Source organism: Hyperolius riggenbachi, chromosome 5, assembly GCF_040937935.1.
Source record: "Hyperolius riggenbachi isolate aHypRig1 chromosome 5, aHypRig1.pri, whole genome shotgun sequence".
Taxonomy (NCBI): domain Eukaryota; kingdom Metazoa; phylum Chordata; class Amphibia; order Anura; family Hyperoliidae; genus Hyperolius; species Hyperolius riggenbachi.
This window is the reverse complement of record NC_090650.1, coordinates 47,522,282-47,540,328: the sequence shown is the minus strand read 5'-3', so window position 1 is coordinate 47,540,328 and position 18,047 is coordinate 47,522,282. Positions and strand designations below refer to the sequence as shown.

Here is an 18,047-nt window from a genome sequence, read left to right as displayed (position 1 = left end):
TCCCCGCCTGCATCCCTTCCCTCCCTGCTGATTGGAGGGAAGGGATGGGGGCAGGGACCGGAGCTATGCAGGAGGCGGGGGAGCAGCTGAGACTGACACTACAGATGTAAACACAGCCTCACAGCATGGCTGTGATTTATGAGGGATTGCAGAGTGCAGGGGAACCTTAGTGGGGTTTGGGATAGCAACAGAGGCTGGCCTGTATAGGCAGATCCAGCCTCTGTATGCAGATAAAATTCTTTAAACACACCTCGGGTTCTCTTTAAGGTGGGTGATGGAGACCCTGCAGATGATTGTCACTGTAACACACCCATAGGGGAGAGACCCCCATCAGGCTCATGAATGTGAAAACAGAACCATGGCTTGATAAAATAAAGAGAAGGCATTGCACAATTTTCACTGGCATCGACACAGATCATATGAAACAGCTGTATAGAGATATAAGGCCCTAGCACTTTGCAGTGAAGCGGTGCCCCCAACATTTCAGCCTATATGCATAGGCAAAACAAGGTGTTGTTAAAGGGGAACTGAAGAGAGAGGTATATGGAGGCTGCCATGTTTATTTCCTTTTAAGCAATACCAGTTGCCTGGCAGCCCTGCTGAGCCTCTGCCTCTAATACTATTAGCCATAGCCCCTGAACAAGCATGCAGCAGATCAGGTGTTTCAGACTTTAAAGTCAGATCTGACAAGACTAGCTGCATGCTTGTTTCTGGTGTTATTCAGATACTACTGCAGAGAAATAGTAGACCAGCAGGGCTGCCAGGCGACTGGTATTGATGAAAAGGAAATAAATATGGCAGCCTCCATATACCTCTTACTTCAGTTCCCCTTTAAGCTGCATACACACGTAAAGATAAAAATCTTTGGAAAAGAAGGAATCAATCTACTGCATAGGATTGTCCCAACAATGTTGTACACATGCAAACAATCAGTTCATGCAAAAGATCCAAGTAATGCTTTTGAAGTCCATTTACTGTGAACACAAAAGTTAAGAAATATCTCGAGCTCGTCTTTGTGGAAGGGAATTTGAGATTGAGACAAACCTCTTTCGTCATTAACATTTTAGGGCACTAAGTCAATTTTTCGAGCTGTGTACACACTTGATATCAAACTTAAGAAAATAACCGATCAGCAGATAATCTGTGAGAAAAATGTATCGGTACTTAATGACCTAAAAACAGAACAATGAAAGAGGTTTGTCTCTCAATATGTCAAATTCATCCTGGGGGATTTTTTTCCTGACACGAGTCCTTTCCTATGGAGGGGTGTATGAGATAGTCAGATATTCTTAACTTATGTGCGCAATGCGCAAGCATGAAGAAGTGTGTGCAAGCAGATTATCTGCTGCTGATAAGTCATTGATGGTTCATAACAAAATAAATACTTACCTTACGTGTGTACACAGCTTAAAGGCGCGTACACACGCCTGGTTTATTCAAACGACGGGTCGTCAGACCCGCCCGTGGGGCAGCCGTTCTAACAACAGTTTCCGTGTGTGTACATTCTGTCGGCAGGCTGATGAGGCTGGTTTTGACCGATCCGCCAAGCAGATCAGTCAAAACCAGCCTTAGGCCTCTTGCACACTGCATGCATTTCCGATTCAGATTTTTAATTGGTTTTTACCTCAGATTCAGATTTTTAAACTTTACTGCATGCTGCGTTTTTTGATCCGTTTTTCTGTTGAACATATTCACGGAAAATCGGAATTGAAAATCGGAATCAGAAAACGGATTTGCAGTGTGCAGGGAGCCTTAGCTTGCCGACAGACTGAACACACACGTAAACTGTCGCTAGAATGGCCGCCCCGTGGGCGGGTCTAATGACCCGTTGTTTGAATAAATCAGGTGTGTGTACGCGCCTTTATTGGCCAATCTTATCGCCTACATGTAGCATGAGGACCAACAGAAGGACAACTGAAATGATAATATGGAGGCTGCCATATTTTTTCCCCCTTTAAAAACAATACCAGTTGCCTGCCGGCGTGAAAAATGTACCGGTCTGTTTGGCTGCAATAGTGTCTGAATAACACCAGAAACAAGCATGCTGCTAATCTTGTCAGATCTGACAATGTCGGAAACATCTGATCTACATATGTGTTTTCAGGGTCTATGGCTGAGACTACATTCACAGTGGGACGTCACGTTGTGATGTGATGTTAAAGTCGCAACACAGTATTACAACGCAAATAAAAGGGGGGGTAACGCAGATAAATGCTGTGTTACCATCACATACAGTAGGTACAGTAAAGCATACACGCAATGAAAAGTAAGCTTTCCTGTACTTGGTAATGTGTGCGTTTAGAGGTAACACACTGCAGCAGTGTTACCATAACGCTACACGTTACAATGCAACACTAACATCGCACTGTGAACATGCCATAGGATTAGCATTGCAGTGCGGTAAGCGGCATTACAAGACTATCACGCAGCTCCGCAACGTCCGACTGTAAACATAGCCTCAAATTATTAAAAAAGGTAGAAGATCAGCAGAATAGCCAGGAAATAAATATGGCAGCCTCCATATCACTCTCACTTCAGGAAACCAGGGCTCAAATCAATAAAAAGATTTATACATCCCTGGGGCTTCCTCCAGCCCCATCCGCTCGGATCACTCCCACGCTGCCGCCCTCCGATGACTGCAGCCTCAGGTATGTATAAATCTTTCTTTATTTGAGCTCTGGTACACTTTAAATACAATGAAAAGATTGTGTAGGTAAGCCATCATACTAGATGGTGGCGGTAAAATTGGTCAATCATTGGCCAATCAAAACAAAAGTTTGCTTTCCTAAAACAGAAAGAATTTGCGATAATTCAGGTTGGAGTGAGCTTGAGATGTCTCCCAGAGCAACACTGCTGAATATATGCAAATTAACCATTGTACCCTTAGAAGCTAAACACACCTCCAGAACCGCTGGAATGCAATGATGTGTCAGCTTGTTAATATGTACAGAGCCATAATAATCCAACATGCATACAGACTGTTTCGGATTGTTTGATCCTCATCAGTGCATGGCATGGATTAATTTGGCTCTATGGAGTAGGGCTTGTAAATCTGAGAGGCACAGACTAACCAGCAAGCTCATGGTGACCCAGAACTTACACACCCCAATGAGTTCTGGGTCACCATGAGCTTGCTGGTTAGTCATTGGCCAATCAAAATTGGATGTATGTACCAGTCTTTAGGCAGAAAAAAAAGGTAGAGGTTAGTGTTAAAGTTGATCATACAATCTTTTTTTGTTTTTGTTTATACTATAATTTATATGTTATATGAGGGATTACATAAAATATTCATTCGCAGCATATTCACTCAGTCTACCCATCTACATAGATTAAAAAAAAAAAAAAAAAAAAAAAAAAGTTTGATTAGTGGGCACCTTCAGGCACTGGAGAGGTTAGTGTCAGGCACTGGAGAGGTTAGTGTCAGGCACTGGAGAGGTTAGTGTCAGGCACTGGAGAGGTTAGTGTCAGGCACTGGAGAGGTTAGTGTCAGGCACTGGAGAGGTTAGTGTCAGGCACTGGAGAGGTTAGTGTCAGGCACTGGAGAGGTTAGTGTTAGGCACTGGAGAGGTTAGTGTTAGGCACTAGACAGAGGAGAAAAGACAAGGAAAGGTTAGTAAGAGGCAGGAAACCAGGACTTCGGTGCGATATAATATGTTGGATCTTTCCAAAGAGGGAGGAGAAATCATAAATAATTACATGTCCCGGAGAATCCCCCCTCCGATGTGATGAGAATATCAGGACAATGATGTACAGGTCTATGGAACACCCCTTTCCCCCGACATGTTGTGGTCGCCCTGCCCTTGCTGCCATCGCAAGAGGGAGATGAGGCACATGGAGGTCCACCCGGGACAACCACCCGATCAGGCGAGGACCCCGGAGCTGCCAGCTAGGCTGTTTTATTGATGAAAAAGGAAGGTTGCAGTGTGCCCGAGCTGCAATCCTCCCGTTGCCATGACAACCTACACTTACACTTGGCATCCTGCCATCGCCTGGAGATGGTAGGAAACCCAGCCACGAAGCTAAATAAAAGGTGCTGGGGGCAACTACCTGAGAATTTTATTTAACTCTTTACTGGACAGTAAGTACAAGACTGGTCATAAGAGACCGATTCCGATTATTCTATAGATAGATCCACGTGTGCGATCTGGTGTGCTCTCAGAAGGTGGTGATGGTAGGGGGGGGGGGGGGGGGGGGCGAGTCTGGGGGGGCTTGGGTGTCGGCGATCAGTGACAGGGGAGGCAGGGCAGAGAGGGAGGACACCGTGGACTCACTCTGCCTCCCTTCCAGTAATAGTCGGAGATCCGACCACAGTACAGAGAGATGTGAAGTGCAGGAGGCGGGGGAGGGGAGCAGGAGAGCGAGAGGGGTGCCTAGTACAGTTCAGGGAAGAGACAAAGAGCTGAGAGGGAGGGATGGAAGGAGAGACCGGGGTCACACGAGCCCCCACCCCTCTTCATACACCCCCAATGGGGACGGTCCAAGGAGCACTGCCGTTTATTGTAACGTCCAGGGAACTCCGGAGACTGAGATGTCCTCTCGGTTACACACTGGAGTCGTTACAATGTATCTTCTCTGTCCTCAAAATGCAGTGAAGCCGCTACAATTTGTAGGTGCTCTCATAGCGCTGCACTGGAGCCAGCTCCAGCTCCAGTGCAGAGTAGATACATTTGTAGCAAATGTATCTACTCTGCACTGGAGCCGTTACAATGTATCTACTCTCTGCACTGGAGCCGTTACAATGTATCTACTCTCTGCACTGGAGCCGTTACAATGTATCTACTCTCTGCACTGGAGCCATTACAATGTATCTGCTATCGCCTTGCGCTGCGCAAAATATGCAGGCTCTGCGTTCAATCCAGACGCCGCGTTCTACCGCAACCACAGATGGGCGCTGCGCTTGCGTTCTGGCGGCTCTGTGCCACGATCATAGTCTATGTACGAAATGTACAGCGCCGTGTCAGTAGAACTCGGAGCCACTGTGATATTATTGCTAATATCAATAATTATTCTGGGCTGTGAGAGGTTCAGTATTATTAGGGACATTCCTGCGATAAGGAACACCGCACGCAGAGGTTAAGCGTTATTATAAAGCTGTAGCGCTAAAATGACATTCCAGGACTGGCGCTGTAATATTTGTATACAGAGGTGGAGCGCTGTACTGGTATACTACAAGGGCAATACAGTAATGTACTCAGGGGTAGCGCTACATTAATGTCTAGTACAGACTAATACGCTGTAATGTATAGTACAAGTCAAAAATCATCTTTCAGAGCGCAGCGATAATAACGTCCTGATTATAAGTTCAAACCAATGTACTCACCAGAGCTGCAGTAATATATAACATGTATCATTATAGATGCAGAACTGTAAATGAAGCTATTCAATAACGTATCACCACAGCTGCAGCAATATAATTTACTCACTAGATCTATAGCACTGTTATATGAGTAGAGGTACAACACTATAATAATGTGTCACTAGAGGTACAACACTATAATAACGTACTGAATAGAGCTGAAGCACGAATAATATATATTACTGAATGCCCAGCATGCTATATAGTACTGTGTAGGTGCAGCGCTTGTATCACTGGAGGTAAAGCATACCTACTTAATATATGGGTGTATATAGTATAGTATTATAGCGCTAATGTTTGCAGCACCATACATTGCCTCTATGCAATACAATACTTACAGTATATACAGTAACTACAGGCATTAAAGTGGACCTGGACACACAGGACACAAGGAAAACAGAGAAATGCACCCTGTATGTATTTAGAGAGTTCAGCCTGTCTAATTCTCCCTCATTTGTGACCAAGCAATAGTTGTAAGTTGATCTCTCATTGGTGTCAACTGACTGCCAGGGCAGATAAGCTTATTGTTAAACACAGGATGTTAACAATATGTCTGCTTCCATGTAAGCAGGAAGTAGAACTGCAGGATTTTTTTTCTTTAAAAGTTATTAGGCGGTGGCTTATCTTTTAGACAGAGAGGAAGTTTAGAGTTCAGGTTCGCTTTAATAGTAGGTACAGACACTATAGGCATTTTACAGTGCTGCACTTAGCATGGACAGTAACAGTACTGCACCCCCAGTATATACTAATAGCTATATGGAGTTCCCAACCCACATCTAATATGTACTGTAACTATATTTACAGCACGGCGCTTCTAGTATGGAGATGAGTAAAGTTCACAGCGGCTACCCCTCCAGTATGAGTGTTTCACTTACAACGCTGCACCTACTGCACGGCTGTATCTCCATTCTTCCAGTACTCTACAGAGGATTCAGTTAGTTCTTGGTAACCCGGGACCACTAGGATTGTGGAAGAGGGGAACATGCAGCCCTCTTATTTAGCACGTTCTAGTGACTGAGCCTCTTCTATAGAGTGTAGCAGTAATATCGCTGCAGAGATTGTGCAGTGTATTATATTAGCCATGTCACCGCATTACTAGCCAGGGCAGAGAGGTTCTTGCTACAGCGAAACTGGTCGAAAAAAATAAGTCCCAAAAATGTAGCTGTTGCCCAGAGCAACCAGCCAGTGTTCCTGAGAGCATGGAGTTGCTTGATACAGTAGATTATTATAGGAAACAGATTTAGTAAACCTCTCGCTATAGTAAATTCAGTACTCAGGTCCCAGCCATGCGCCTGTATGTATGATTCTGATTAAGTAAACTACTTGGCCAGGTCCCTCCAACTTTTTACTGTAACTGCTCCAGTTTTGTTTGCACTCTCTTTAGCCTCCTGTGAGACTGTAGTGCTGTTCAGTCGACTCGGCCATGTGACCAGGGCTGTTACACTGTGCAGCTAGGACAAGGCAGTTACACTGTGCAGCTAGGACAAGGCAGTTACACTGTGCAGCTAGGACAAGGCAGTTACACTGTGCGGCTAAGGAAGTTATACTAGTGCAGCCAGCCCAGGGCAGTTATACTGTGCGACAAGTACCAAGGCAGTTATACTCTATGGCCAGCCCATGGCAGTTATACTGTGCGGCTAGGACAAGGCAGTTAAACTGTACCCAGCACAGGGCAGTTATACTATGCGGCAAGCCCAGGGCAGTTATACACTGTAGCCAGCACCCGGGCAGTTATATACTTTAGCCAGCACCACGGCAGTTATACTGTAGCCAGCACCAGGGCAGTTATATGCTGTAGCCAGCACCAGGGCAGTTATATGCTGTAGCCAGCACCAGGGCAGTTATATGCTGTAGCCAGCACCAGGGCAGTTATATGCACCAGGGCAGTTATATACTGTAGCCAGCACCAGGGCAGTTATACGCTGTAGCCAGCACCAGGGCAGTTATACGCTGTAGCCAGCACCAGGGCAGTTATACGCTGTAGCCAGCACCAGGGCAGTTATACGCTGTAGCCAGCACCAGGGCAGTTATACGCTGTAGCCAGCACCAGGGCAGTTATACGCTGTAGCCAGCACCAGGGCAGTTATACGCTGTAGCCAGCACCAGGGCAGTTATACGCTGTAGCCAGCACCAGGGCAGTTATACGCTGTAGCCAGCACCAGGGCAGTTATACGCTGTAGCCAGCACCAGGGCAGTTATATATACTGTAGCCAGCACCAGGGCAGTTATATATACTGTAGCCAGCACCAGGGCAGTTATACTAATGCAGCAAGCACATGGTAGGGACACTTGTTTTCCGTGTGGTTATAGCATTAGTTTTCTGAGAAGCAGAGTATACTAATAGCTCTGTAAAGCAAGTAGTTATAGTGAGAATATGATCCATAGAGTGCAATCTGATAACACCCCTCTGCGACTGAGAGCGCCATACTCTCCTGTATGAATGGGGCAATTACAGCAAGTGACTAACTTTATAAATACAATGTAGTTGCAGCGAAATAAATTATTATAGCGCCACCCTTATATTGAGTACTTTAGACAAGTAACTATACTGTACTTACAATACCGGCAATAGCGGCAGCACTATGGTAGTGCATTAGTGGTGCAATTCCAAAACTACATCACACTTCCTATAGTATATGTCGTATCATACTAAACTTACCATAAAGTGACAGATATACGGCGACACAGCCATTCATTATGGTTCAATGACAGGAGCACTGTGTACTCAGTTCAGTAAATATCTCGGCTACAGTATTATGGTGACAGGCGGTATACTTTCTATAGACATAAGGCAATTAATACGCAACATATTTTGAATGTAATAGAATTATTTCGCGTATATACATATCACTATGACCATAGTGTAGTGCGGAATAAGCACAGTACACTGTAGGGCTGACACTATACTCACTGCACTTAACTAGCTATTGTAGAAACATCCATTAGGGTTTAGGTAAGTTTTTTCCATCAATATTTGGGCGGCCAGATCGGCAGAGCTGGTAGATTTTGTACTGTACGTACAAACAACATACAATTATTAGTGAACTCAGTGGCCTACAACTGTACAACATGGGAGGCCTCCTTACCGGATCTGCTACAACCGACTGACTGGACCAGTCGGCTGACCATTTACCAATTACCATAGCAACACCATCCCTTACTTCACTTCGGGTAGACATCTCCAATGGTTGCTATAGACAACAAATCCTATCTGTAGATCATAGAATGTAATAAAACAGGTATGGGATCAGCAATGGAATTCTGTGTAGTTATAATTGGGTAATTTAAAAAATGAAGAGGACAGGACTTTAATGATTATGCATACTTATTTATATAGCGCTGACATCTTCCGCAGCGCTGTTACATGCTGCATACAGTCATGTACATTCCCTACCATAGTCACTTGTCTTATGTTGCCATTGTAGACTTTAGACCATTGTTTTTTTGAACCATCTAAGTCATTTGTATGTTTTTGGATGTACCCAGAAGGGCACACAAGGGGAGAGCATACCAAGGCCCACATCTGAACCAGAAACCCCAGTGCTTCAAGACCATCCACTATATCATTAGACTGTCCAGCCACTCAGCTTTGGCGGGTGTATACTGTACTGTATATACACATTTCCCATTTCTACAACCAAAAGGAACCCATGTATGGAGCCTTATGATCCGTTAAATTATACCTCACCATAAAGATAACGATCTGGCTAATGTGTCCATTAGAGATTGTACATGATTGTACATTGTCATCAATCACAAGGTAAGGAGCCTCGTTTAATAATCAAGTTGCACCTTTCTGATCTTTTTGGGCTAATAGGGTATTTGGTGAAACTTTAGCCACTGTCAGAACTATATGAATAGAAACTTCCAGAGCCAAAAAGTCTGTACAGCAAAAAAATGTAACTCGTTCTGTATAAAAACAAATGCAACAAACTCTCAGCAACCATCCGAGATACAAAACCAACAAAGACAACCGACATTTAGAATTAAACTATTTCAGAGGCCTATTTATAAAAAAAAAGGTTAATAGGCGGTAGCTCTGTGGGAATATAGGCTGCAATGGGTTAAACGTGATCGTTTTATCCAGAAAGAAATATATAATGGACTGTATGGAAATATATATGGTCGGGTAGGGATCGTCTTCTAGAAAAATGACACAACAGGTTATGGAATGATCTCTCAGGGATTATATGTTATTCATTTAAAGGACGAAAAAATACATAATATATTCACATAAAAATCAGACAGTCACTATTGCTTTAAGCCAATTACATAGGTTATTCCCCAGACCACGCGTCGGAGCGGACACAAAGTTACCAGCACACACGGGTTATCCCCATCCTGCAGCCGACAATACAACTTAAAACCATATGCCAGGGATACCACCGGGAACAACAACAGCTGAACCTGAACTGCTCTCCCCTCTCCTGTTGTCGGGGATCTCCCCTCCGGCCCGGACCCATTATGCAAAGTGTATGGCAACAAAGTAGCCCAGGCAGGAAGGGGACCCACTGGGATCATGCAGGTTTTTAGGCAGGGAAGGAGAGTAGGATTGTACGGCGGCTCCCTCGCTGGAGGAGGATAGTGAAGGCCAGTGAGCTACGCTGGCAAATGTGATTTACTGTCACACAAACCCAGATCCCCCAGCAGCAGGAGCAGAGCTCAGCCAAAGCAATACAAAGGAGGAGGGTGCACATGAAGTGACAAATGTACACACCACGGCGACATGAATATATATATATATATATATATATATTTACATAACATTACATCTGTTACACAATGAATGCGCAAAATACAAATATCTGGCTAGCACGACAATACACAGAGGTTTGCCTGTTTGTGGCCATGAAAAGAGGGAGCCTGGAGCACCCCGGGGTGACAATCTCACCCTACATGCGTACCAGGCGACATTAGCTGGCACCTACACTTCCTCTACTACAACTGACCTCCCTGCCACCCAGGACAGCAATTTGGAGTACAGTTATGGGGGGGGGGGGGGGGGGGGGGCACAGTGAAATGTGTGACAAGGAACAGGGGAGGGGGTTCGCTGACTTGGGGCAGAAGGGGTGGGGGCATACAACTAAATACAGAGGTTATAGGAGAGATCGCCATGGCATGGGCTGGCACCTCTGCTGCTTCACGTGTTCGATCCTGCCCACCCAGCTACCTGTGTGCCCCCCATACAAATTCCAGCATTCGCACCCCACCCCCCTCACTCACTCACTCCCCCTCCTCTTCATTTACGTACAGCAGACAAACACCCCCCCTCCTCCTCCGCCACCAATTCCCCACCCCCACCGCCTGTGCACGTACCGTGGGGTGCTGATCGGGGGTGGCTGCTGATGCGGGGGGGGTCCGGGGACAATGCGGTGCCCGGGGGAGGGGGGGCGCTCAGCGGATGAGCAGCAGCCCAGGGGCGGCCATCTTGAGCCGATCTGCAGACGCTGTCAGTGCGGGCACTGCGTTCATTCCCCCCTTCTCCAGGCCAGCCAGCCAGTGGTGGGAGGGGGGGTCCCCCTTCTCCTCCTCCCCGCCTTCCCGTGCTCTTCCTCCGGAGCGATCCGCCGCTCCCGCCTCTTCTGCCCGGATCGGAGCCGATTACACCATCCTCAGGCGCTTTTGTCCTGGCTCGGCTGCTTCCCCTGCACGCTGCTGCTGCGCACCGCTCCCTGCTGCTGCTGCTTCCCCTGCACGCCGCTCTCCGCTCCTGCTGCTGCCTGCCGCGCCGCTCTGCCAGTCCCTGCGCTGCACGAGCGGCCCGGATCCCTCCGCGCGGCACTCCGGCTCTACTGCTGCTGCTCCGCTCGCTGGAGCCCTCACACTGGAAACTGACACCGTCCCCAAAATGGCTCGGAGTCCGCCCCGCCCCGCGCAGTCACGTGGTCTCATTCCTTAAGGGCGGCCTGGGAATTAGTGTACAACACTGCACTCGACAATGTACACACACTCACTGCACTCAGCAGAGCCGCCAGTGTGCAGCAGCCCATCCATAGACTTTACATTCCCCCTTCTGTGCCATGCGATGGGAGTTCGCCATACATAGCGCAGCATTCGCAACAGCTGGAAACCAACTCCCTGAAAATTCGTTATTTTAATTCCGATTTTCACCAGAATCCAGATGAACTCGTAGCTCAGACGCGATCCACATACAATAATCGGGGCTGCACATGGCGTGGGGGCCTAACATTCAGATACAAGCTACAAAGCAGATGATTTAATACAGAAAAAAATACATTAGATGGACCTAAAAATGTTGCTTTCAAGTCACAATCAGGCGAGGGGAAATCCGAAATATATAATATTACTAAAAAAAATAGACATGCCCTTGCACAGGACTGGGTAGGGGAAGTGGACACGGGTATACTTGCCTGGTCTTCAGTGTTCACTTGCAGCGCCCAATCACGTGCAGAGAAGAGAGAGTCTTTTGTTTAAAACCCCCCCTATTACTGATTGGATACTTGAAGCAATCACACTGTGGTTCAGTGTACATCTCTTCTTATATTACTAAACCAGCTCCCCCCCCCCCCCCCCCCCCCCCCCCCCCCCCAACGATTGAAGTTAAAACAGCTCGATCTGACTATCTGACTCATGTCATCCCCCTACAACTGAACTGATGATTGAATTCAAAGCAAGTGTTCTCTTCTTCAGTACCGAATGGATGGAGGGGACATTATTTTTATAGCTTATTTTCCCCCAAAGATCATTTTGTGGTTTATCTCCCTGTTCACGGCTACAAACTGGGCAATCTAAAAATACTCCCCAATACTCTAAAATCGATCAGCCTCTAGCCATCCCATCCATACTTCTGTTTGTATAGAAGAAAATCGTGTCTTTTTTTGTCCTGGATGGGGTGTCCTAATCCCAGAGGCGCAGAAGTGTCGAGTGGAAATGGACTGGCTCTTTAAGAAATCCATGATAACGATTGTTTAGGGGGGAATCTGTGGGTTATCGATTGATCGGTGATGGGCTTCATAACGATGATCATGGGAGTTATTGGAACGTTACTATTTATTTATTATTATTTATATCAAAACCATGGGGACCTTATAAATCGATGATGGTCATAAAATAAAAAGATTGCTGGTGGTAAGCATGCTCCAAGGAGGACGTCCAAAGAACTCCAGAGACTGAGATGCCCACTAGATTTATGTTGGCTGGATGTGATGATGAGAAGCCAGGGCTGCCTGAGAGGGCTGCACACACCGGTGTACACGCTGCAATTCACTGTTCAACGCCGACGTCACCTATTGGAGCCGCTACAATGTATCTTCTCTCTGTTGACGCTGCTCTGAAGCCGCTACAATGTATCCGCTCCCTGCTTCCACTGCACTGGAGCCTCTACCACGTATCTGCTCCCTGCTAGCGCTGCACTGGAGACGCTACAATGTATCTGCTCCCTGCTCCCACTGCACTGGAGCCTCTACAATGTATCTGCTCCCTGCTCCCACTGCACTGGAGCCGCTACAATGTATCTGCTCTCTCCTCGAACTGTACTGAAAACGATACAGTGTATCTGCTCACTCCTCGCGCTCTACTGAAAATAATATAAGTGTACCTGCTCTCTGCTCGCATTGCACTGGAGCCACTGCAATGTTCCTCCCCCCTCCTCGCTGCACTGGAGCCACTACAATGTATCTCCCCCCTCCTCGCGTTGCACTGGAGCCGCTACATTGCATCTGCTCTCTCCTCGCGTTGCACTGGAGCCGCTACATTGCATCTGCTCTCTCCTCGCCTTGCACTGGAGCCGCTACATTGTATCTGCTCTCTCCTCGCGTTGCACTGGAGCCCCTACAATGTATCTGCTCTCTCCTGGCGTTGCATTGGAGCCGCTACAATGTATCTGCTCTCTCCTGGCGTTGCATTGGAGCCGCTACAATGTATCTGCTCTCTCCTGGCGTTGCATTGGAGCCGCTACAATGTATCTGCTCTCTCCTGGCGTTGCACTGGAGCCGCTACAATGTATCTGCTCTCTCCTCCTGGCGTTGCACTGGATCCGCTACGTATCTGCTCTCTCCTCGCGTTGCACTGGAGCCGCTACATTGTATCTGCTCTCTCCTTGCGTTGCATTGGAGCCGCTACATTGTATCTGCTCTCTCCTGGCGCTTCACTTGAGCCGTTACAATGTATCTGCTCTCTCCTCGGTTGCAATGGAGCCATTACAATGTATCTGCTCCCTTCTCGCGCTGTGCTCTATGCAGCTTGTGCGTTCAATCCAGACGCCGTGTTCTACCGCAACCATAGATGGGCGCTGCGCCTGCGTTCTGGCGGCTCTGTGCTACGATCATAGTCAATGTACGAAAGGTACAGCGCCGTGTCAGTTGAACTCGGAGCAACTGTGATATCATTGCTAATATCAATCATTATTCTGGGCTGTGAGAGGTTCAATGCTATTAATATTAGGGACATCCCAGCGATAGGATGTACTATAGAGGTGAAGTACTCACTGGTGTGGCAGCGCTAAAATCACATCGTTACTACAAGGGCAATACAGTAATGTTATTATGTACTCAGGGGAAGCGCTACATTCACGTCTAGTACAGGCCAAGGATAACACGAATTACGGCGATATAGTCACGTCCTGAATTAAGGTTCAATGCATTTCTAAAGTACTCACCAGAGCTGCAGTAATATAATAATGTACTCACCTGAGCAACAGCACTGTAATAATAAATCACTAGAGGTGAAGCACTATAATAAGGCACTCGCTAGAACTGCTGTAATCTAATAATGTACTCACTACAGCTGCAGCACTGTAATAACGTATCACTGGAGCTGCAGCACTGTAATAATACATCACTAGAGGTACTGTGCAGCAATATAATAAGGTACTCACTAGAGCTGCAGTACTGTAATAACGTATCACTGGAGCTGCAGCACTGTAATAATACATCACTAGAGGTACTGTGCAGCAATATAATAAGGTACTCACTAGAGCTGCAGCAATGTATATTATGTACTCACTGGAGCTGCGGCACTGTAATAATACATCACTAGAGGTACTGTGCAGCAATATAATAAGGTACTCACTGGAGCTGCAGCACTGTAATAATATATCACTAGAGATGCAGCACTATTATAAGGTACTAACTACAGCTGCAGTAGAATAATAATGTATCGCTGGAACTGCAGCAATATAATCTCGTATTTCTAGTGGTGCAGCAAGCAATATAATAATGCAGTCAGGTGCGCCACGATTACAGGGTACTCACTAGAAGTGCAGCACTAAAATAACGTACTGTGTAGGTGCAGCGTTCATATCACTAGAGCTGCAGCACTGTAAGGTATCACTGGAGCTGTAGCACTGTAATGACGTGTCACTAGAGGTGCAACATTTCTATATCTACTGTGTATATGCAGCGCTTTAATCAATAGCTACAGCACTATAATTAAGCACTTATTGGAGATAAAGCACATCTACTTAGTAGAGGGGTGTCACTATAATGAGCTGGAATGTTACAGATGCAACGTAGTAATAAGGTACACACTGACATCGCGTTGAACCTCGAGCTGTGCAAAGTTCTAATAACAGTTATAACTACTCCATTCTTATAACATCACAGCCAAATCTTTAGATTCGGCGCAGAGGGAAGTTGTCAGATTAAACTCAATGAACTCTCTCGTGCCACTGCCACTACTGCATAAAATACATGCAACAAAAAGCTATAAGTATATTCTGCCTCTCAGAGAAGTGATGCTATAACCGCATGGAAAACAACAGTAACCCCACTGCATAGTATAGCTACCCGTGCCGGCTACAGTATAACTGCCCTGTGCTGGCTACAGTATAACTGCCCTGTGCTGGGTACAGTATAACTGCCCTGTGCTGGCTACACTATAACTGCCCTGTGCTGGGTATAGTATAACTGCCCTGTGCTGGCTACAGTATAACTGCCCTGTGCTGGTTACAGTATAACTGCCCTGTGCTGGGTACAGTATAACTGCCCTGTGCTGGCTACACTATAACTGCCCTATGCTGGGTGTAGTATAACTGCCCTGTGCTGGCTACAGTATAACTGCCCTGTGCTGGGTATAGTATAACTGCCCTGTGCTGGGTGTAGTATAACTGCCCTGTGCTGGCTACAGTATAACTGCCCTGTGCTGGCTACAGTATAACTGCCCTGTGCTGGGTATAGTATAACTGCCCTGTGCCGGCAACAGTATAACTGCCCTGTGCTGGGTATAGTATAACTGCCCTGTGCCGGCTACAGTATAACTGCCCTGTGCTGGGTGTAGTATAACTGCCCTGTGCTGGCTACAGTATAACTGCCCTGTGCTGGGTACAGTATAACTGCCCTGTGCTGGGTACAGTATAACTGCCCTGTGCTGGGTATAGTATAACTGCCCTGTGCCGGCAACAGTATAACTGCCCTGTGCTGGGTACAGTATAACTGCCCTGTGCCGGCTACAGTATAACTGCCCTGTGCTGGGTGTAGTATAACTGCCCTGTGCTGGCTACAGTATAACTGCCCTGTGCTGGGTACAGTATAACTGCCCTGTGCTGGGTACAGTATAACTGCCCTGTGCTGGGTATAGTATAACTGCCCTGTGCCGGCAACAGTATAACTGCCCTGTGCTGGGTACAGTATAACTGCCCTGTGCCGGCAACAGTATAACTGCCCTGTGCTGGGTATAGTATAACTGCCCTGTGCTGGGTATATTATAACTGCCCTGTGCTGGGTATATTATAACTGCCCTGTGCTGGCCGCAGTATAACTGCCCTGTGCTGGGTATAGTATAACTGCCCTGTGCCGGCTACAGTATAACTGCCCTGTGCCGGCCGCAGTATAACTGCCCTGTGCTGGGTACTGTATAACTGCCCTGTGCCGGCCGCAATATAACTGCCCTCTGCAGGGTATAGTATAACTGCACTTTGCTGGCTACAGTATAACTGCCCTGTGCTGGGTATAGTATAACTGCCCTGTGCCGGCTACAGTATAACTGCCCTGTGCCGGCTACAGTATAACTGCCCTGTGCTGGGTATAGTATAACTGCCCTTTGCTGGCTACAGTATAACTGCCCTTTGCTGGCTACAGTATAACTGCCCTGTGCTGGGTATAGTATAACTGCCCTTTGCTGGCTACAGTATAACTGCCCTTTGCTGGCTACAGTATAACTGCCCTGTGCTGGGTATAGTATAACTGCCCTTTGCTGGCTACAGTATAACTGCCCTGTGCTGGGTATAGTATAACTGCCCTGTGCCGGCTACAGTATAACTGCCCTGTGCCGGCTACAGTATAACTGCCCTGTGCTGGGTATAGTATAACTGCCCCGTGCCGGCTACAGTATAACTGCCCTGTGCTGGGTATAGTATAACTGCCCTGTGCTGGCCGCAGTATAACTGCCCCGTGCTGGCTGCATAGTATATCTGCCCGTGCTGGCTACATGGTATAACTGCTTCTGCATAATATAATTGCCCCGTGCTGGCTGCATAATATAAATTACCCCGTGCTTGCTGCATAGTATAACTACACCGAGCTGGCTGCATAGTATAACTGCCCCGTGCTTGCTGCATAGTATAACTGCCCAGTAGTGCATAGTATAACTGCCCCGTGCTGGCTGCATTGCATAACTGCCCCGTGTTTGCGTCATTGTATAACTGCCCCGTGGTTGTTGCATAGTATAACTGCCCCGTGCTTGCTGCATAGTATAACTGTCCCGTGGTTGTTGCATAGTATAACTGCCCCGTGCTTGCTGCATAGTATAACTGCCCAGTAGTGCATAGTATAACTGCCCTGTGCTTGCTGCATAGTATAACTGTCCCGTGGTTGTTGCATAGTATAACTGCCCCGTGCTTGCTGCATAGTATAACTGCCCAGTAGTGCATAGTATAACTGCCCTGTGCTTGCTGCATAGTATAACTGCCCCGTGCTTGCTGCACAGTATAACTGCCCAGTAGTGCATAGTATAACTGCCCCGTGCTGGCTGCATTGCATAACTGCCTTGTGTTTGCTGCATTACATAACTGCCCTGTGCTTTTTGCATAGTATATGACTGGGAGTTAAACAGCACTATAGTCACACTGATGAAAGAGGACAAAGAACACTGGTTACTGGGGCAAGTTATCAATCGCCACAATGCTCTTTTAGAAACACTGGCAGGTTGCTTTGGGCAACAGCTACAATTTTGAGAGGTTTCTTTTGAATGAGCCCTTCTTTCCTGGTTAGTAAAGCGGAGACTGGACATAGGCAATACTGTACACTGCACAATGTATTCCTTACTGCTACGTTCTATATACAAGAGGCTCAGATATCTCACTGATCAGCTCCTGTACTAGAAACTGCTGAGGAATCCTCTGTATACTAACAGAATGAAGATACAGCCGTGCACCATGTGCAGCGCATTGAGGAGGGGGGGGGGGGGGGGGGGGGTGTTAGTCTTTTACTAGAGGGGCAGCCGCTGTAAGTCCGTATTCATGCTCATACCGGTACTAGAAGCCCCGTGCTGTGAAGCAACCTATTAGTAACCGTTCCCTAGTACTAGCTCTAACTAGTAGTACCCATAGTTACTGTAAATACTAGCTATGCTCTTGGAATTACATGTAGCTAATTTATACAACTCTTTATAGTTACTGGATACACTAGTAGCTAATAGGTACTTACCATAGGTGCAGCACTATTATCTGCTTACAGTAATTGGATATACTAGGCGTGCAGGACAGGAATAATATAAATGCCTTATTGTAGTTGCT

At 46.8% G+C, this 18,047-nt stretch overlaps 1 protein-coding gene across 1 annotated transcript in view; it reads right to left on the bottom strand.

Annotated features, from left to right (window-relative positions):
• The window catches only part of BMI1 (BMI1 proto-oncogene, polycomb ring finger), an 83,835-nt gene that overhangs the window by 21,836 nt on the left and 43,952 nt on the right, over positions 1-18,047 (bottom strand). The window contains exon 9 of the mRNA XM_068238250.1: positions 14,005-14,017. Within this exon, the coding sequence (XP_068094351.1) occupies positions 14,005-14,017 (13 nt within the window). The remainder of the gene's footprint in view (positions 1-14,004; positions 14,018-18,047) is intronic.